This window comes from Argiope bruennichi, chromosome 11, assembly GCF_947563725.1.
Source record: "Argiope bruennichi chromosome 11, qqArgBrue1.1, whole genome shotgun sequence".
Taxonomy (NCBI): domain Eukaryota; kingdom Metazoa; phylum Arthropoda; class Arachnida; order Araneae; family Araneidae; genus Argiope; species Argiope bruennichi.
In genome coordinates, this window is record NC_079161.1 from 41,744,201 (window position 1) to 41,766,052 (window position 21,852).

The window sequence follows — 21,852 nt, forward strand, 5'->3', positions numbered from 1 at the left end:
AGGACGTCAGTCTTTGAAGATGGGAGCAATGTTACAAACCTGTAATTTCCCAGCACGACGAGTGTCATCGTAAGAAAGACCGTTGTACGATCTGTCCTGTGCGTGCTGAGCGGGTGCCGCATCAATGACCTGAGAGCTTGGCGACCAATTGGCGACGAATTTGGCGAGTTTGGTGATTAAATAGATCATGCTGGAAAGTTCGAGAAGTTTCACGATCCATCCAATAGGAACCAAGATACACTCAGGTACGCCCTGATTGGTCTGGAAGATTCTAGCCCCGCCTCCCGGAACTATAAAAGATAGGTACTCTGAAGTTGCAAGGAAGTACCTATTCTTGCAGGTGTACCTCAAGGATCTAAACTAGGGCCAATTTTATTTTCCTTGTTTATTAATGATATCCCCAAGCAATTTAACACTATGTTGTGCATCTACGTTGATGACACTGCAATACTAGCTAGAAACAAGGATCAAAATTTCATTACCATAGCTTTAAACAGGCATATTAAATCTTTTGAGGACTGGTTCGTCGAATGGAAAATTGAAATAAATGCTAGTAAAACTGAAGCTATAGTTTTTAATAAAAATAACTGTAAAAAGAATTCCCCCCCAGATAAAATTAAAAATCAAATTGTCCCGTGGTCTAAGGAATGCAAATATTTAGACGTTATTCTAGACAGTAAATTAACTTGGAAACCCCACTTTATTTACACAGCTAAAAAGTTTCGAGACCTAACTCGTAAATTTTATCCCTTAATTTCTCGAAACTCCAAAATGAGTAGACAAAATAAAATGCTTATTTACTCTGCCTACTTGCGTCCAGTATTAACTTATGCCTGCCCTGTGTGGGGATATGCTGCCAAGACTAATCTTAGACTTATTGAACGCCAGCAAAATAACTTAATTAGAAATTTCTGCAATATGAAATACTACATGCCCAATACAAATATGTACTTATGCCTAGACTATCCCCCTCTTAAAAAATTCATTAAAAAACTAACCACTAACTTTAAAAACATGGATAAGAAGGAAAATGAAGTAATAGCTAAAATCCCTAAATATAAACCATCTACAAACTCTAGAAGACCCCCTAATATACTACTTTAATTTATCTCAGCCCTCTAGTTTTTCTTCCTAACTTTTTTTTATTTGAAACTCAAATGAAACAGTATCTCAATAGCCGATTCTAGCTCACAAGAAGTAAAAACTTATTAAGCCCAACGGCAGCGTACCCCCGCACCCTCACCCTAATATCAGACAATCACAATGAGTCCTGACACTCGCCATCTCCAAATCTTGTCGAAGACGGCCACGGCAAAGTATAGACAGCAAAGCACTGTGAAGTAATCTCCTTACCGGGGCTAGGCGCCCCGTCAACCCAACCATCAAATTGCAAGGAAGTCGTGTGTGAGAGTAGTCGGAGTCGCCAACAAGTAAGAGAATTGGAGGATTAGACAGCAAGGAAGTTGTTGAACTAGCGATTAAATGCGCTGCGTTATTACGATTGATTGACGGTATTTGTAGAAGAAAATTTTGTAACAATATTGTTGCAAATGAATCCATATCCTTCATATTTATTTAATAAGTTTTATTCAAGCTCGAAATCTTTAGACATCGTGAAGTTTAAACAGTTTCAGAGTATCAGAATGAAATAAAGCTGGGAGTTTAGAAATTTTATTTCCAAAACTGGAAACATAAATCAACGCTGTTAAAAACAGCAAAGACTAGGAGTTTAAAATCATTTTTCAGCTCCTAACTTCTAAGCAAGTGTAGCTATAAAGTTTAAACCAAAAAAGGTTATTCATTCTAAAAAAGCGTTAATTCGCCTTTCCTTTTTTTTTTTTTTTTTTTTTTTATCTTCAGCTTTAAGGAAGTTATAAGGAAATGAAGCATTTCCACGCTCTTTGGGCTAGATGGTCAATCTACGAACTCATCCTAGGTTTTTACATTTCTGGAAATACATCCCAAGCAGTTAAAATTTATTTAAAATTACTCTAATTATCGTGCTAACAAAATAACATGGGCAAAGAGTTATACGCAAGCATATTATTTTTATAAAAATTTTGGAACGAAGGGCAGTTTTTTGGTTCTAGGGACCATGATCGGTGGCGATCTACAAAAGTTTTCTCGAAGTCGGGCCATGAGAGCCATTGCAATAGGTTGTGGTGATAATTTCCTAAGTCAGATAACAACCTCCGGACCGGCTTGATCGCTCTTGTCTAGTGGTTACGTTACTCGTCTACAAACCCTAACGTTGCGAGTTCGAATCTCTAGAAAGCGCAAGGTAATTTTCCTATAAGGAATCTAACTAAACTGTATTTCAACAAAATAAAATCGGGTATAGTTTAATTAGAATTTGATATGCACGTGTCAATAATAATCGTTGCTGCTTTAATGGAGTATGAACGCCGGCTGGAAAGTTTACTTGACGAAATGAAATCCCAACTCGTTATTGGCACAACAAATATATTGGCCTGTAAGCAAAGGTAAAAAAAAATCTGGTAACAATAGTTGTACCACACTTAAGAAGGTATCTGTACCATGGAAAAAGATATTATTAGTTGGCACTGCAAGCTCCTATGGCATATTGGGAATCGTGCATGTATCGAACCTGACTTTTTGCCGGAATAGAAGAAAGTAATTCGCTGAGACATTTGTCGACACATTGCTGCCGCTGATGTTTTGATTAATCTGCATTGTGTTGTGCTCGTTAATACAAAATGATTACTATGATATCTTCACGATATTGATGGGCATTCATAAGATCGAACAATATCGCGGATATATTGTGCAATGCCTTTCGCTTACAAGGGATTGTTTTAGTAGAGACCATGTCGAACACACATGTGTAATACAAATGTTGAAATACTCATTCATTTTGCGTATCTATTTATGACTTAAATCTCTTACCTGTGGCCTTTTCTTATTTTTATGCTCACCCCTCTTCGCAAAAAATAAACATACATATATAAAGTTCATCTGATTTCGATAATGTTTTCGATTTTTTTTTTTTTTTTTCAAAAGTCTACAAAACTTCTGCCAACATATTTTTTATTGAAGTTTGCCAACTTTTTGAAAATATATTGCTGCTAATTTCCTGAAATTGCTGTAATTGTAAGTAAAATCGATTTCATCCAAGACTGTTGATTACAGTATTTCAATTTAAGTTTTGAATTATCAAAATAAAAGACTGTAGCACGGTTATAATGGCGTTGCGAAAATTGGGAAGGCGGGTAAAATGATACTGTTACGAATCTGTAATGCTGCTTCCCAGCATAGTTGGTTCCACCATCGGAAAGAATGTTTTACAGTCATCTGTACTGGACGGAATCCGGTGTCGTGTTGGAGGTTCCAGAGCTTGGCGACCATTTGGCGACGAATATGGCGACTTTGGCGCCAAAATAGATTATACCCGAAACATCGAGAATTTTCCCGATCCGTCCAGTAGGAACGGAGATACGCCTCGAACGTTCCTGATTGGTTGAGAGGCTTTTAGCCCCACCTCCTAAGACCTATAAAAGGAAACACCCGCAGCTGCCGGGCAGTGGTGAATCGAGTCGTCGTAGTCGGCAGCGACAGAGAAGAGTCGTCGTGAACCAGTGGAGTGCAAGGAGAGTAGTCGGAATCGAAAATAAAGAACTGGCCTCCCAGAGATAAGCGGAGCAGCGACGGAGTGAAGCTAGTGTTGAACTAATCTGTGCGCTACTGTCTGTCTGTCTTGTTATATGCTGCTGTGTATGCTGTTGTTGCTGCACGTCTCGGCTGAAGATAATCGTCTTCTGTGCTGTATATAGTTGTCGTCTTTGTGCTGTCCTGTGTGTCTTCGTGTAAATAAACGTCGTTGTTTTATTTTCTACTACCGCCTGCTGATTGAGCGTTCTCCACACCATATAACCCCCACTATCCAAACGACCCCCCCCCCCGGAAATTCAATAACAATATATTGACATCCTCGGGAGACGTCACAAGCGAAAGATCTTTGAACTCCTTTAACGATATTAGAGTCAGAAATTTTTAAGAGAGACTAAAATAAGAGGAAAGCAAATATTATTCCTAGATGCCAAATATCCTCTCTGCGCCAATGCTCAATGGGGTACAATTCGGTTTTAACAGCGACCATAAAGCTCCAAAAAATTTCCCCAAATTATAAAAAAATATACTCAAATATCAAGTTATATAATCACATGCTATATAGTTTGACGATTGAAATCTTCAAAGTGGCGACCATCTTTCCTTAGTGCTGTTTAGTCGCCGTTACAACCGACAAGTACCCTCAGTGGAAGTTTATTCATCCATAATATAAATTAAAAACCATATACTCTCATTTTCATGTCAACTAATTTGCTTCATTCATTCTAATTGTTTGGCAATAAATTTACGTAAATATGGTTTTTTGGTGAATTTTAAAAGTAAAGTTTGTTGTGGGAATCTAAGCATTAGCAATAATATGAAATTAAGTTTTATTTTACTGTGATCTTGCCCGAGGCCTTTTTAAGATGTCAACTCTAAATTCGAAAATACGGTAATTTTCTGTTTCCAAGGGCCGTAAAAAATCGCCAAACTATTGGCGCCAATGATGTTTAATTAATTGAGGTAAACCTAACACGATTCATTACTACACTTATGGCGCAAGACTATGTAGAAAGAAAAAAAAAAAGAAAAAAAACTTGGCAATCCTACGCATTCGAATTTTTTTCTCTCGTTTGAGGCAAGTTGCTCGTCTTCTTTCTTTTGTCGCTTGCAATAGATTTCACATTTGGTATTTGATTTGGTGAAAATGATTTAACTGTCTCCAACGGCCCTTGGAAACGGAGAAGTACCGAAAATACCTTCGCTTTTGGATATATAAGTTTTAAAAACATGTTTAAAATTGAAAACTAAGATCAAAGTATTCCTTTTTTTAATACCTTCTTTTTCGAATTGGCGATTCTTGCAAGATATTATATTAGTCATTTAAAGTGCCATCTCAAAAGTGAAGCTTTTTTCTGTCAAGTCTATGGGCCAAAGCTGTTGCCAAAGCAGCTCCATTTAGATTAAAACTATCTTCTGCCCACAGAATTTGAAATTTCTTCTCCGGCATGAATTTCATCGTAACATTTCTGATATAAGTTTCGTAATCCGGGTGCTTTCTCAACAAAGGATAGTTCACAACAATTATAAAATCTTCTTTCAAAAACCTGGACATCACTCTAGAGATGCACATGGAAATCAACACAGCTGCTCTTACCAACACGATTTTGATTACGTACAAAGCAATTTTGGCATCATCTATAGATCCACCAGTTGTTCCACCTGGTAACAGTCTTGCTAAATGTTCCAATTCCTTGGCGTCAGTGAAACTGCATAACTCCATGACGGATACTCCTTCGGTTTGCAGTTTTTCTATTGATGTATTTCGGCAGTATAGCAATTTATGATAAAGATCGACTAAGATATATTTGATTTCCTCTAAAATATACTGTTCTGAGACAAACTTCTCCAGCGTGGCACGTTTATCTGTAGTAACAGATGTCGTCACAGCCAGCCGCTCAAGATCTGAAGCAATGAAGTCCAGACCACCGTTTCCTCCGAAATTTCTGAGTTCTGTATCGATGAGTATTCTTTCAGCGATATTCAAAACATTCCATTTTTTAATCTTTGATGTATTCTCACAATACAGGAGATCGCAGTCATCAACGAAATTTAGAAACATGTCTATTTCGCCAAACAGATAGCACGAGTTGATGTACATACTGGTATTATTATTCAAGATGGCGACGAGTTCGATTTTAACAGCGTGATATCTTTCTCTCAGCAGAACCATTTCGAAGCACTGCCTAATATTGTAACAGTTAAGAGGAAAATCTGAAGCACTTTCAGTGAAATACCAGACAGTTCCATCATCAATACCTAATTGGATAATAGGAAAATCGGAACAAAATCCAACTATGTGTGTTTCATTAAGAAGATTAAGTTTAGAAAGGAATGCTAACAAACAATCACAAATGTATTCGTAAATCTTGATGTAGGGTGATCTTCGAACATTTTCACTTACAATAAAATAATCTCTTTGAGTCTCTACTGGGAATCCGGGTTTGACTTTAGCTAACATTACCATCAGATAGCGCCTGTTCAGGTATATGACTATAAAATCACCATTTTCAGTTCCGTTGAAAAATTCGGCGAAGAATGTTACTTTCATTCCAAGAGTGCTTGTATCTTGAATTACTGGGTCGTCAGGACGGGCATTTGGATCACGAGGGGCTGTGTCATCGAAGCGCCGCAGGCCATCTTCAAATTCCTTTTCGAAATTTCTTTTGATAAGATTTATCTTCTCATCAGAAAGTATATATTGTGACATGTATTCTTCAATAAGATTAGCTTTATATTTGTCTTGCAGCTGTAAGGTAAGATTAGCATCAGCAGAGTTCCAAATATTAAATGCAGTCATTAATTTTTTTAAAAAGTAATTTCAATCTTTTATGACGCATTTAGCAAACCATAATGAAAATAGAGCAGTATAATATTGCAATTCACAACTTTTTTTCTTGTTAAAATTTTGTTTCTAAAGTTTTAAGCCAAATCCTTACCAGCTATGTAAACTCTGGTAGTTAGACTCAAAACATGGTTGCCAAACCAGAATAAATAAATAATACAAAATATCTCTTATTAAAAATTTCACCATTTCATAATTACTACAAATGCTAATTTTATGGCACCACCAAAACAATCTTCAATTAATTTAACTCGCAACTTCTAATATACGTAGGAGATAACAGACATTGTTGCTATAAATCCCAATATCCTACGTCTTTCAAGTTCTAATATACATCCTAAGGAGCAGCTAGCATATCTCGGGCAATTTTTTAGGAAAAATAGTTGTGGTATTACAGAAAAACAAAACAAAACTAAGCTTTAAGCAGCCAGAAAAGCTACTAACAAATAAAAAAACTTAAAGTAGGAATTTTGAAGTTGAAAAGCGGTGACAAATGAAATTTCCGAATTAATTAATCCGTTGTTGCTGTTTTTTACGTCTATGTTTTTTCCTATTTAATTCTTAATAGCGACAGCTATTTTTGCTTCCTTTTCCTTAGAATTAAATTATTCTGTGATTATTCTCAATTGTGACTGTTAAAGACATCTTGATAATGATCTATTCTCATTGAATTTAGTTGGAGATAAATCGAAAATGTATCCGCTTTTAAAAGTAATAAATATACAAATAAACATGTTTTAAGATCAGATTTAAAAAACATGAGGAAATATTTATGGTACATATCCACGAAGCCAAGGGGCCTAAGCGGTGCCAACTTCTGCCACCATTTTTAAATATCGGAAATATTCAACATACCGCCAAAGTTGCCCTTTGTTAGTGACTTTTATGAAAAATAATCGCCGATACATGGTCCCTTTAACTTTAAGTATCATAAATATAATCATATCTGATTTTCAAATGAATCCTTTTTAACTGCGAACTTATATTAAGAAAAATATTAACCAAAACTCAAATATCTCGAGTTTGAATTAATTTGCTAAGAAAAAAGGTACAATTCAGTTTTAAAGGCTACCAAAAAGCGCCAAAAAAAATTTCGCCAAATTGTAAAAATGTACTCAAGTGCATGAATATATATACACACACACACAAAAAAAAAAAAAAAAAATGCGAATCTCGTGCTATATAGTTTGGCAATTGAAATCGCCAAATTAGTGATATTTTCTTGGCGATTTTCGGTCGTCGTTAAAATCGATAAGAACCAAATATATCTGTCACAACGAACGCAATATGAGGGAACGTAACATCTCGCCTCCTTTTATTTGATATCCCCTTCAGAATACCAAGTGAAGAAATAGAAGAATGGAGCAAGCATAAAAGTATAAATAATTAAAGAACTGCACCATTTTTAAAATGAGACAGGAAAAATTTAATCGGTTTTTTTATCATCATTTCATTCAGTAACCATTAAGAAATTCAAGATGCAGAATTTGACAAATCTCCAAGTTTTAGGCCTTTATGAGTTCGAAAAACACATTTAGAAAATGTCCATCCGACTGTTTGTTTGTTTGTCTGCTACAAAGATAACTTAAAAACACTTTGAGTTAGACGGTTGAAATCTAGCATACGATCTTTACACCAAATTTTCAGATTTCCGTCAAATTTTGAGTAAAATCCCTTCAGAGGATATCCGTCTGCCCGGCCGTTCGAATATAATTTAACGCAATAATTACCAAAAGAAGAGAAGTAGATCAATAAATTTCGGTACACATATTTAACATCCATAGAGTAGATAGACACTTATCAAATTTTGAGCCAAATCCAAGTACTGGTTGACTGTCTTTCTGTCTTTTAGAAACATCTAAAAGCGATAATTCATAAACACAAGGATTTAAACATACCAAATTCGGTATATAATTTTGTGACTACCAGTGCAGTTTTGTGTCAAATTTTTATTTCAATGGGTTGGGAAAAACGTATCTAAAACCCCAATTCTATTTTCGGATACTATTAACTGCATACCAGAGATTGATCACCAAATAACTCGCCAATAGTTTTACTTATACGTACATCCCGTTTTAAAGCAACACTAGGCTAGGGACGGACCTCGTAATTTCAAACCACGGTCTGATGACTATAATGACACATGAGCTGGCACACCCCCTTCCTCCAAACTTCCACACCACAACAGTGGGAGAACGTTTGACACCGACGGATTTAATGTGCGCCAGATCAGCTTACATTACGGTTCTTCGATGGAATCAGGTGTCGAACTTAGAGCCCTCCGGTTTTGTAGCCGAGACCTTACCACCAGGCCACCACGGCCTAAAAATAACTCGCCAAGATGATAGGATAGATTCAGTAAAAATGTAAAATTCACACCAAAAGTTAATATTTCGTAAGTATTGTACGCCAGGGCCATGTAAGACTTTTTCTGGCATGACAAGATTATTAAAGAGTATGAGATAAAGTTTTGGAATGACCACTCCAGCTGTTTTTTTTAAGTAACTTTTTTAATCTTATTTCGCTACAAGCGTAGTTTTGTGACAAGTTTTTGTTTCAATCGGTTTGGTAAATGTATCTAAAGTACAAATTCTGTTTTCGGATACTATTAACAGCATGCCAGAGATTGATCGCCAAAAAACTCGCCAAGGATAAGATTCAATAAAATACTAAATTTACATGAAGGGTTTCTGTTGTTACTTTTCAATAAATCTCAGCATGGTTTTTGAAGACAGCACATTTATTAGACATAGAAAATGAGAAGAAAAGAACACACGTATTGACAACTAAGCACACAGCATCATGCCAAACAGTTCGTGGGAGGAATGCATTGGAACGAAGCGCCAGAAGCGTAATCACACAGATATTCCTACGCGAGAAAAATAATCCGCTCGCTTCATCTCAACAATTTCGTAACTATTGTACGCCAATACCATGAAAAATGTTCCTTTATTAGAGAGTAGGCGAGAAAGTTTCAGGGAAACCATTCCAACCGGTGTTTATCTTTTGTGACTTTAGACCTTCATCTTTTATAGGGTACAAATAGAGATACTCCAATTAGCCACAATTTCATTCACTGGCTCCAAAACTCCAGTTTTATTTTCCTTAACTCATTAGAATCATTAGACTTTAGTCCACGCCCGTGCCAATTTGCCAAAGGCAAAACTGCGCACGCTCCAAAAGATTGCACAGCTTTCTCGAGCAGCAAACGCGCCAATTTACTTTTATGTTTACCTTATTTTTCGCTCTTTATATCTTTTCTGGAATCTTCAACCCAACGGCCCCTTTCAGGGTCAAATCCCACTACTGAACAGTAACATGAGTTATGTTGAAAGTAATGTATTTTCAGTACATAATGTAAATTCCAAATATATCGCTAATTTCGAATGTTTGTAATGTAAACAGCAATATACTAGCAAGCGGAATTTAAAGCACCATATTTTAAAAATTCATTCGAAAAAAGAATTTGTGGAGCCTGTGAAGGAATACAAGTTCCCTTGTAAGGATTGTAATAAAAAAATTCAATAATGAGCGAAACCTCAGAACTCAGAGATCAAAACATGATCTAACTTCATATGTTCGCAAACTACATCGCTGTTTTATGTGCTCCATGGAGTTTGAAAAAGAGTCCCTTTTGATTCATTATGCAAATCCTGAGAATCCTGTTCCTGCAAGAACAACTTCTTTTCTTAGTCCTACATTATGCTTCGCATCCATTTTCCACGAAGGTCAATGCTGTGTTCCGGATTCGAAATTTGAAAGTAATCATAATCCACTAGTGATTAAATTTCTGTAGAATATCAGAAGGACCCGAACGATGGATTAGATCTGCACAACGAAATGGTCTTTAATAATTTTAGAAACAAAAAACAATCTAAATTCATTAATGAGCAAATGAGTTTGGCATTCATAATTTTGCAGAATTTAAAATCAAATCTTTTTTAATAGTTATTTTTAAAAACTAAACATTCTTAAATTTCTTTGGAAGATAAAAAAAAAACTTTCCGAAATCAGACCGAATTCGGCTATCATTAAAGTTTCAAAACCAAATAAAAATAAGACAAAAATCAATTCTTATTCCATTCTTATTTTTATCAATTCTTGTTCTTATTCCATTCGCTTCCACATCTTCAAAAAAATTTTAAGTCAGACCAATTACCATTCATTCTGAAAGTGAACTTATTATTAGGCGCAATAAAAAGCACCATATTATATTGTACTATACAGTGAAAACAATATTATAATTTCTGCACTTATCAATGTCGATAAGTATTAAAATTTTATTGATCTGCGTCGATAAACGTAGAATTTATAATATCTTTTTTATTGTATTGCATAATATGAAATAATATTCAGCATTTAAGAATATTATCCCATTGAAATAATTATTCCGAATTAAAATTAATATTTTTATGCAAAATTTCATTTTTATAATATATTTGAAAATACAGTCTCTGAAGCTTTGTTAGATAGACAATGTTTTTAAAAAATGTTTAGTTCTTTGGTTTTCCATAATGTTGTATAATATTATACAATTATTACATAATCAAACTGTGTTAATGGTTGCAAATGGCATCTCCGCAATTCGATTTAAAAATATCGTAAACCTAATGAAAGTCGCATAGATTTTTCCAAGAAGTGTTATCGACATTTATGTCTCAGATAGTTAGAAACATTTTTATTCAATTCTATTCAATTATTATTCAAGTTCCAAAACCAAATAAAGACGGAACGCAATTTTCTATAAACCAATCACCTTCATATCTTCAAAAATTTCAATGAAACGAATCTCCAAATCAAAAGACCAATCGTCTCCAAATACAAAAAAATTTGAAAATACATATAATGGCGCATCGCATTACAATATTTATTTTTCAATCAGATTTACTCAGTCCTTTGTAAATGATCCCCTTCTTCTCAAATTATGAAATTGCTGATCTCCTAAAATAGTGATACTCAAAACTTCACAAGTTAGAAGCTTTTTTCTATTTAAAAGTTAAAATGCAAAGATTATTTCACTGAACATGATTCCTTAGGATCAAAGATCTATATGAAATTTAGACTTCATAATTTTTTCCAAAATGCATTTATTAATCAAAACAATTAAATATTATTATTTATGACGTTTAAATCTTTTTTTTCCAAGTAAAACTAAAAACTGAGTTTTATGATAAATCAGAAATTTCTATTGAATACTTCTTTCAGATGTTGCATAAATTATTTAAAAAAAAAAAAAAAAAAAAAAAAAAAACCCTGCAGTGCATTTAAGACTCCATTGAAGAATGATCCGCTTTCCTGTACTCATATTTTTTAAAAAAATGTTTGGTGTCAGCAAAAAAACTTTTTGTATTAATATGTTTAATCACTTTCGCTTTAATTTAAAATTCAAATTTTATCGAAGCTGACAGAAAATCGGAGATATGCAAAGCACAATGAACAGAACCGGGTAAGCTTTCTATAATAGTACGAGTTATAGAGGAAACTTAAAAATATTTTGCTAAAAAAGCCTTTAAGAGACCAATTTACATAAAATGTTTAATTGAAAATTTTAATGAGCATTCATTTAGATAAACCATAAAGTCGCCAAAGATAACAGTTAAATATATATATATAAAGTATGTGCAATTGTTAACTTGATATAATGGTAAAGAAATTTTCACTGTATTTTAAAAATTTTTAATTAAATTCTTTAATTCAGAAATAAATAAATAAATAGCTTCTGACTTTCGCATTATGACTTTCCGAATTCAGCATATTTTCCCCACTCTGTAGGTATTTTAACAATAGGAATTTAAGAAAATTTAAAATCATGCACCGTCTTGAATGGTGCCTGTGAGGTGATATTCGACCGCAGAGTTAAATTCTCAAAACAATTTGGCACACAAACATGGGTAGTTGAAACAATTACAATTCTATTTGGCTTACTCGGCCTTCACTCATAACTTCCCCAGAAAATATATACTGTTTATTCGGTGCATCAAGGTTAAGTCAATTGATTAATCATTGATTTTAGAATCGGACAATTGTAAGACGGTTGATTCTGCATTATTTATTGATAATGCTGCATTGTACATCGTTAACGCAGTTTTTAGAACTTTCTTTTTCCTTTTTAATGAATTCACTATGGATTAATTTTCTTATATCATATTCGAATGATAATTAGGAAATAAGAGCTCACCTTAATTCTGAAAGCACTACGTTCTCGATGGACCATCTGGACAATATCAGGAATTGCTGCTTCTCTAATAATGTAGATTTCATCAAAAGAGAATGCTTTCTGGATCAATAACAAATAATTTATTCGATATCGATTGTTTACATCTCAAGTAGTAAAATGAATAACCTACGGTACGGTAATGGATAATTTACGACACGCCATCTACCGACTAAAATTTTTATAACTTCTTAAAAACTATATCTTTCGCTTATATTTGAACAATTACATTTTACGGAACCCACTTCAAAGCTTGAAATACTGTTTAAAATGGATTCTTGGTGAAAATAATTGATCAAGAAGTATTAACATTAAACAGATTGTAAATGGGGTCAATCACCTATCTATCGTCAAAATTCTAACTTCAGCATCCAATTGACTGAAAAAGATGAAGTTTTCGTCACGATAAAGTGAATTTTATAGTTCTTGAAACCACCTTATAACCCTTTCTGGTTCTCTAATCTGTCGGAATAGATTTTGGAATTCCACGTTTATTTTCCGAAACAAGACACAGTCTACTTATATCAGCAAAATTCTCAAAAATGAATTTCAAGCTAATTTTGATAGATATTTCTAATTCGCAATTTATCACTTTTATCGTAGTTTTACCAAACATCCAATATTTTGTTTATCGAATTCATTCTATTAATTCCATCACTAAGCCAAATCTTTAGCGATCAATCAAGCCGTTGATGATTTCTAGATTCAGTAAATAATTTTACTGTTGTTGTCAGATAATTTCACTGTCCTTCAAGCCTTGAAAAGCTTATCTATAAAATCAAAGAACATCAGTCAGAGAATAAATAAAGAAAATTTTAATGAGAGCGAAATTAAACAAAAAAGATCGTATTGGTATGGACTCCAGGGCATTTTTGCATTAAAGAAGCGGATTTCACCGCGAAATGGCCTAGGAACCGAATCCATACTTTGAGTGGATTGCTTTTGAAGATATATCACCAGAAATTCAAGATAGATGCTAAACATAACAGAAATAACTAGAACCAAGAAACTCTAAAGTGTATTTCTTCTAATTTATCCCATTCTCCATGGCATAAAAGTTCGGACACGACAACAACGCATGTAATTACCCGGAGGATTATTACTCTGGTTCTATTCCATACATTTGAACTAAAACCTTTTTGACATTCCGAAAAGAAATAAAATGATATTGAATATACTATCTTACAGTATTTGAAATGCTCAACTCATAGAAAAAAACAATTAGAACAAATGTCTGACAAGATTTGCTCCAAAAAAGTTATTTTCAATAAGCGCCATCTATACATTTTTTTTTCTACCGCTGGATCTTTTTGACATCTATTAATTGTGACTTTTTGGTTAGAGGATTACCGAGGATTAACATGATTTTCGAGGCTCATTTTTGTGGATGATTCACTTGAACACTAGTCGCCTGTGGCGACCAGCAAAATCCCCAGGAATATGCTTATGTTTAATTACTTACAATTTATGATTTCCTTAGAAAAGTATTTTTAAGGTTTAAATTCTGACTGACATTCAAGTCGTGTTATTTTACGTCCGTTTTGTTTGTCTGCATGAGCCTTCCTAATGGAGTCGATCTCCATGACACCAAAATGCCATTAAGTGTCTGAATGTCATATTGGCTTTTGCTTTAATGTAATTGCATTTTTTGACTCCTTATATACTTGTTCATATAATTGGCACTATCTTTGTTCCTTATCTTTTCAAAACAGAAGAAAATCACGTGATTAAATATTTGATGAATGTTAAATAGGTTTGAATTTCATTGCAACTATAAAATTCGTTGTTGAAAAATAAATTTTAAAGCAAGTCTTAAATAATTATAAACATTCAGAGAAAAATTACACTACAATTAAATTGGTAACATTAAAAAATTCTAAATGATTCAAAAATTATTTTAATGCAATAACATTTTAGGGAATTATCGCGAAATAACTAGCTTGATTTTTAGCTGATTAAAATTTTTGGGAAATCACTTCGAGGAGCGCATTTCCACGTTCCAAAGCAAATCTGTACAAATTTGGTAGTTCGAAGCAGAGTAAGTACGAGGGGTGATCCAAAAAAAAAAGTTTACAAGCAGCAGTATTTGGAAAGTAGAAATTGTGGATGGGATTATTGTTACCCAGAGTGGAGACATATGGCGCTAGTTGTCTTAGACCGGTCGTTCGAGCAGATAGTGTCAGTACTGAGACCTGAAACAGCGACAGTAATGGCAAGACGTTTAGAAAAATGGTATCACACAGAGGTGCGAGCCTGAAACGATTTCTATGGGCCAAGAATGTGTCCCCATCGAACATTCGCAGACAAATCGTTGAAGTGTATGAGGGGGGGGGGTAGCAATGAGTTGACAACAGGTGGCGAAATGGCGTCGTTCTTTTGAAGCGGGCAGAGAGATTTCTGTAAAAGTTTAGGTGGAAGGTCTGGAGTCACCACCATACAGCCCTGATTTGGCTCCAAGTAACTACTTCCTTTTTCCGGCATTGAAGAAACACTTTTCGAAGCATAGTTTATATCAGACGGTGATGTTCAAAAAAGTCCGAGAACTGGCTCAATAGCGAAGGACCTGATTATTACCAAGACGGGTTAAACAAACTGGTCCAGCGGTGTGATAAATGCCTCAACAGGTTTGGTGATTATGTAGAGAAGTGACCGCCACATATGTCTCTTAATTACAATTTGTATCCTGTGTCTATTGTTAATAAAGCATTTTTCCTTTGCCTTGTAAACTTTTTTCTTTTGGATCACTCCTCGTAAGCTTTCTAAGTAGTTGACATTTAAGATTTTAAAAGAAATATTTCGAGATGCTCCATATATTACTATTAGGAGTCTGTGTCAGACGATGGGCAACAAACAAATCGATGTGGGAAGTGATGCGAGGAGACGAGGGATGTAAATTTATCAAACTTCTTCCAGGTTCCATCCAATAGTCTGGAAGATTCTTCGAATAAATTCCAATCAATATCGGAGTGCCAAAGAAAAAGAAAGGAATGGGATGCAGTCTGTCTTCTTTGGATTCTTTATTTACATACCGCGCCTGAATGTCGGTTATAGATGCGCTTTCAGGAAATAAGTACATTTTTGCGAGGAAGTGAACCGGAAGAACTCATAAATTCCCAGAACTCTTTGTTGTATGTTTTATTATATTAACTAAGAAAAACGGCTTTTCGAAACTGCAATCCGGGCGCAAAAGAATCCCATCGCGCAATATGAGACGCTAACTAGTGAGGGGGAAGCGAGAGTTTTGGATCAAATCCAAAAAAAGTAAACTAAAGAATCTGAGGCACTAAAATAGTTTTCCAAAAAAACCTTTTCCCCCTCTTTCCTCCCCTTTGAAGATAACGCTTAAATAAGCATGAATAGAAAGAATATTTTGCTATTACATTTAATAATTATTTTCTCTTATACGAAGCATAGAGAAAGTATAGTAATCGTTGAAAAATTCGAACTCGAGATTTGGACAAATCTCCTCATTTCAGACCTCACTGAGTTCCAAAACCACATTTTTGGTAAATGCCCGTCTATCTGTCTGTCTGTGAAAAAGATAACTCAAAAATGCTTTGAGCCAGATGGTTGAAATTTGGTATACAGGCTTAAAACCACAGATTTCTGTCAAATTATTTGAAGATAGTTTTCATTGAATGAATCGAAAAAGGCATCTTCTTTTTAAACAGTATTTTGAAACTCTGAATGGAAACGTTTCAGTATTTAGAAAATAATACTTCTCTAGTATTTATTATTTGCTAAATCTTGAAAATCAAAACTTCTTTTAGAGATTAACTATATTTGTTTGTCATTTCTTGCTAATAAGACGAAATTCTTGCAAGGGAAAAAAATATTTTGGGTCCTTGCAGTTCATTGACTAAAATGAAACAAGAAATCCTTTACAAATACCTTTACAAATATATGCATTTACAATGTAATTATTACATTACTGTTAATCATTAAGCTTCGTGTGCATTCTGTTTGCTTATATGTGGACCGTATTTAATATCTATTTCTTTATATTGTCACATTGAAATAATAATCAAATTATCATGCAATTGTTATGCAACCCTATCGTTATTTCATATCCAGTTGAAGAAAGCCAAGAAATGTGCATGCATATGCTTTTACAATGGTGGAAAATAATTGGCTAAATACAAAATTCTGTCACACCATCGTGTATCATGTGACCAACCGAAATACTGACGCCAAAAAAAAGTGCATGCATATATTCTTATATAAGGAGAAAAAATCATCCGATAGGAGGTTTTATTTCTTTATGCGGCCACATTGGAATAATTAAATGGAATTGGAAATATAGTTGGAATAGTTAATGGGAATTGGAAATGCATGACATCAAGTTATCATGCATTTATTATGTAACCCTATCGTTATAGAATGGCCATTTGACAATCTGAAGTCAAGAAATATGCATGAATATGCTTTTACAATGGTGGAAAATAATTGTCTAAATACAAAATTCTGTCACACCATCGTGTATCATGTGACTAAACAAAATACTGACTCCAAAAAAAAAAAAAAAAAAAAAAATGTGCATGCATATATTCTTTTATAAGGAGAAAAATCATCAGATTGGAAGTTTTATTTCCTTATGTGGCCACATTGGAATAGTTAAATGGAATTTGAAATATAGTTGGAATAGTTAATAGGAACTGGAAATGCATGACATCAAGTTATCATGCATTTACCATGTAACCCTATCGTTATCGCATGGCCATTTGACAATTTGAAGGCAAGAAGTGCATGCATATGCTTTTACAATGGTGTAAAATAATTGGCTAAATACAATATTCTTTTACACCATCGTGTATCATGTGACTAACCGAGATACTGACGCCTTCCCCCCCCCAAAATAAGGCTTTCTTAACACTTTCATTGCGGCAATAACGTGCCTTTGTCCCACCCTCTGCGCTAAGAGTCTGCGCCGCTCTCTCTTATATGTAATAATTATATATAAGATGCTGCAATAATATATAAAAACCTTGAGTAGAGGATGAGTTATTTCATCCCTCGCGCATAGCGAATATTAATGGAAAACGTATTATCACGTCCCTCGCGATGAAAGTGTTAAACAAGGAGAAAAAACACGCCAAACATGAAATCTTGTAAACATGGATCATACAGATTATATTTCGTAGGCAAAGAATTTAAAGAAAGATTTCACAAAGTCAGTGATTCAAAGTCTTGTGACAAAGCATGACGATAGCTATACAAGCACCTTCAATAGCTCTCAATTACTTAGAAGAAATTTCAATTTTTCTGACGTTTTTATGCTTTCTAAGGGTTTAAGACTGAATTCATGTATAAAGCTTAAAGGGTAATTGTAGGAAGAAGGTACATAAATTATTTAAATGAGCATTTTTCAAAATATTAATTTTTTAATTTATAAAACCGATTCCTAATTAAAGATTAATTTAACAGAACATGAAAAAAGTTACAAAATACTAATTATATTAAATTAATACATTCTACGTTATTAAATTTTAATAAAATGGATGATTACATTTCATTTTCCAGGTTTTTAGCATTATTTGTGATATTTGAAAATTCGATTCAGCTTCTGGATACTTTTTACAGTGTTATTGCGTATGACACTTGTCATAGGCAAGCCAGCTGACGAAGTCAGCGATTTTAAGCCGAGTTTTAGTGTCTCTTGTTTCAGTAGTGCCATCTAGGGTCAAAGACACGTCTTAGCTACTCGTGCGTCACAGCCCTTTTCATGGGGCGTATTTCATTCATAGATCGTAATTTAGACCTGAATCTCTGATCCAGTACCTCCAGTGATATTTTTTTGACTTAGAGAATTTTGTGGCTACGAAAAATGTATGCCATGTACACGAAGTTACAGGGATTACAGTTTATATCATGCACATGGATAACACAATTACACCCGTCACACGGAGCATCTTCGGCCGGCAGGTTTCGAAATCGCAACCGAGTGGATGCGAATCCAACGCCAGACCAATCAGACTATCCCGGCCTCGTACTGTTTATAGTAAGACACATTAGTTAAAGATTCGGTAAGACTTAAGATTAATGTACAGTTGCTTGTCAAGCATGACAAAATGGTACCAACTTATTGAAAAGTCAACAGTCAACCAAATAAGAATGGGTTGACAGGGTGTCTAGCCCTGACTTATAATTGTTAAAAATATAGTTTATATATATTAGTTTAAATATAAATTTATAGATTGCACTTATAATAGTTTTTAAAAAGCACTTATAATAGTTTGCACTTGTAAATTTTTTTTTCGAAAATTTACAACGTTTTAGATTTTCTAAAATCCGAGAAACATATTTTTCTAAAAACTTACGCCTATGAGTGAACACAATTATTCAAAAGCATTTCCAGCCTGATGGGTGAAATTTTGTATATGGTCTCTACTTCAGATTTTTAAATTTCTATCAAATTTTGAACGAAATGAATTCAGAGGAAATCTGTCAATCCGGTGGTCCGAATATAATTTAACACGATTACAACAAAACGAAGAACGCCAAATGGGTAATATTTGATGCAGAGATTTAACATCTAAAATATAGATATGTTTCAAATTTGGAGCCAAATCCGTTAAAGGGTTGGCCGTCTTTCGGTCTGCAAGTACACAAGCGTCTAAACGTGGTAACAGCCACTTAGATAAATTAAATCCGATAATTGATCTTATTATTAAAATAGTTTGGTGTGGAGTTTTGAGTTTCATTTGGTTGACAAGTGGACGTCCAAAATGCATACTCGTTTTTATCCATTATATAACGAAGCGCTAAATGCTCATGTACGAGACTTTAAAAATGTACTACTTTTTGTGCATTAGTTTCGCGTGTATTTTATTTTTCAGTATATTTTGTGCGTTTTTTCTTTTTACTTCACTATTCTTTTACCTTCCATTTCTTTTGCTTAACTAATTACTATACTTCTAATATGAGATGATAATTGTCTGAAAAACAGCTTAGAGCAGAAAATTATTTCTTAACTTATTAAGTGAAAAGGAAATATTGTTCTCAAAATTTTACTCAATACATTTTTTACAAATTTTATTCAATTTCGATTGATAGTATTTGTTTTATATCCCTCACGAAAAATCTAGTTAATATTCGAAAATATATATATAAATTAAAACCCACATAATTTAATTAATATATCTCCCCTCTTTGCTCTCCCTCTAGTATTCTATGCTTGATTATTAGATTTATTCCATTGTTAACTTAGTAATAATCATTGGTTAAACTTCAATTGTTATTGGATGCAGAAGGTTTCAACAATCACTCTTATTATTGTTGTTAGCAGAAATATTACTGTTTAATGCTAAACAAAGGCACAAAATACAAACAATATAATAGATGAAACAATGAATCCACCTTCTGCTGCTCTGTTAAGAATCATTTCTCTTTTTGCAACTGATCGTTGTGTGACTTTTTTTTTGCTGAGCTATGCTTGGTGCGTTTTTTGAACATTTCAATGAGGCTACGGCCATCATTGGATGGATCGTTTTTTGGACGATCTTGGAACTGTTGAAATATTACATGTTCCCCCACTTACCCTCAATCGGAGATCTGTTTTTCGATCCCGATTTGGATCAAGATGTTTATACACCATCTGATCCACCTGCGACTAGAGTCGAATCTGTTCCAGTGGTTCGCTCCTACACGGTATTTAGGATTTGCGAGGCTTTAGAACTTCCAGCGAAACTGGCTCCATCTGTAATCCAGAAGTCTGATATCCCAGTTGTAGAATCCTATATGGTCTACAAGCTGTGTTCTGCCCTGGGTTTGCCTGCACGGATGGCTCCTGTCGGAGTGCCAGTTGTAGAATCCTTTGAGATCTACCAGTTCTGCTTAGCCTTGGATATTCCAGTGAGATACCGGTCGCAGAAGGACGCAGTTTAACATCAGAACTGTCGTCGGCTGCCCGATGCAGTTTTCAGATCAGAACTGTCTTCGGATGCAGCGATGGAGGGTGGGTGGGCGGGGAACGAAAGTAGCCCACCTCCACGTGGTGTTCCCTGGGCAACGGTGCAGTTCTTCGGAACTGCATCGGCTAAGAGGCTACTTAAGAGTGAAAAGAAATAAATAATGAACTTACACAGCTAATTTTTGATTTTGCGTTTTAATGCCACAAAATTTCATTACAAGCATCAAATTCAGAACATACAGAACGTGTATTTATGGTAGCAACAACTGCAATGGTTTTTAGATATACGTAAGAATGATATATTTTTTATCACAAAAATTAGAATTTAAAATATGTCTTTGAGAAAGAATTGTTGTAGAGCTCACACATACAGAAAATCAGTAGCGTTGACAATCATAAACCTGATTGCGGAATTTTATAATGACTTGAATTTGAAAAATTATAGAGACAAAAATTTACAAATTCATAACATAATTCGTCGACATATATTTATAGCCGTTATGTGAAAATAGATTAAAGGCCTTATGGTCAATATGTTGTCACGATCTTTCCTGAAGGGTATGAAACTGAATGAACAATAGTACAAATAACAATGGTTTGGGACGGGGATTATCTGTTATCTGGTAAGGTACAATCAGCGTTAAGCAATCAGTACTAGATGGTTTTTTAATCAATAAAACATCTAACAGTATTAGCCTTTTTCTTGCTTGTTGGTAGCTTTGAGTTAGTTTCTTTTTATGGCACAAAAGCCATCTTCGCCTAAGCTGCGCCCCATTCATAAAATTAAAATATTTGTATCAATTTATAATAAATTCAAAGCATGGAATCTCTACAAAATCCAAATGTCTAAAAGTGTAAAAATGTCGGTCATGAAAAAACGTAACAATGGTATACGAAATGGTACTGTACTAAAAAGCGCGGCTAATGTTTATAAATGATTAGAAAAACCATTTTTTTTTTAGAAAACTAAAAAGGTTAAGATGTGAAGTTTTGGAAAGCAACTCTCCCAAATCAGGGTGAAATTTCTGAAAATATATAAGATGCTGTAAAGAAAACTGTGGACATTCTACAAGAATGTGTAAAAGAGACATGAGACTATCACAAATTGAGAAAAATGCTGTTGAGTCCTTCATCAACAAATGTCGGTGGGGGAATCGATTGTGCCCAATCCACAAACTAGTTAAAATTGTGTCCAGTTTTCTGCTGTATAAAATGGGCCAAAGATCTATTGTAGGTTTAATTGTATAAACTCATTAC

At 34.2% G+C, this 21,852-nt stretch overlaps 1 protein-coding gene across 1 annotated transcript; it reads right to left on the minus strand.

The window, feature by feature from the left end:
* Positions 1-4,963: 4,963 nt before the first annotated feature.
* On the minus strand, positions 4,964-15,167 carry LOC129956540 (hexokinase-3-like). The gene is made up of 3 exons (XM_056068465.1): positions 15,036-15,167; positions 12,651-12,749; positions 4,964-6,376 (listed from the first exon to the last, which is right to left on the minus strand). The coding sequence occupies exons 1-3, from the start codon at positions 15,165-15,167 to the stop codon at positions 4,964-4,966; spliced, it is 1,644 nt and encodes a 547-aa protein (XP_055924440.1).
* Between the last annotated feature and the right edge of the window lie 6,685 nt (positions 15,168-21,852).

What these genes read in the sequence shown, in the direction of transcription:
- LOC129956540 (XM_056068465.1), bottom strand. Translation starts at nt 15,167, where the DNA reads ATGCCGGAAAAAGGAAGTAGTTACTTGGAGCCAAATCAGGGCTGTATG. An exon ending in ACGCCATTTCGCCACCTGTT is followed by an intron (nt 12,750 to 15,035) that starts GTCAACTCATTG and finishes TTATTGATCCAG; the next exon opens with AAAGCATTCTCTTTTGATGA. An exon ending in GTAGTGCTTTCAGAATTAAG is followed by an intron (nt 6,377 to 12,650) that starts GTGAGCTCTTAT and finishes CTTACCTTACAG; the next exon opens with CTGCAAGACAAATATAAAGC.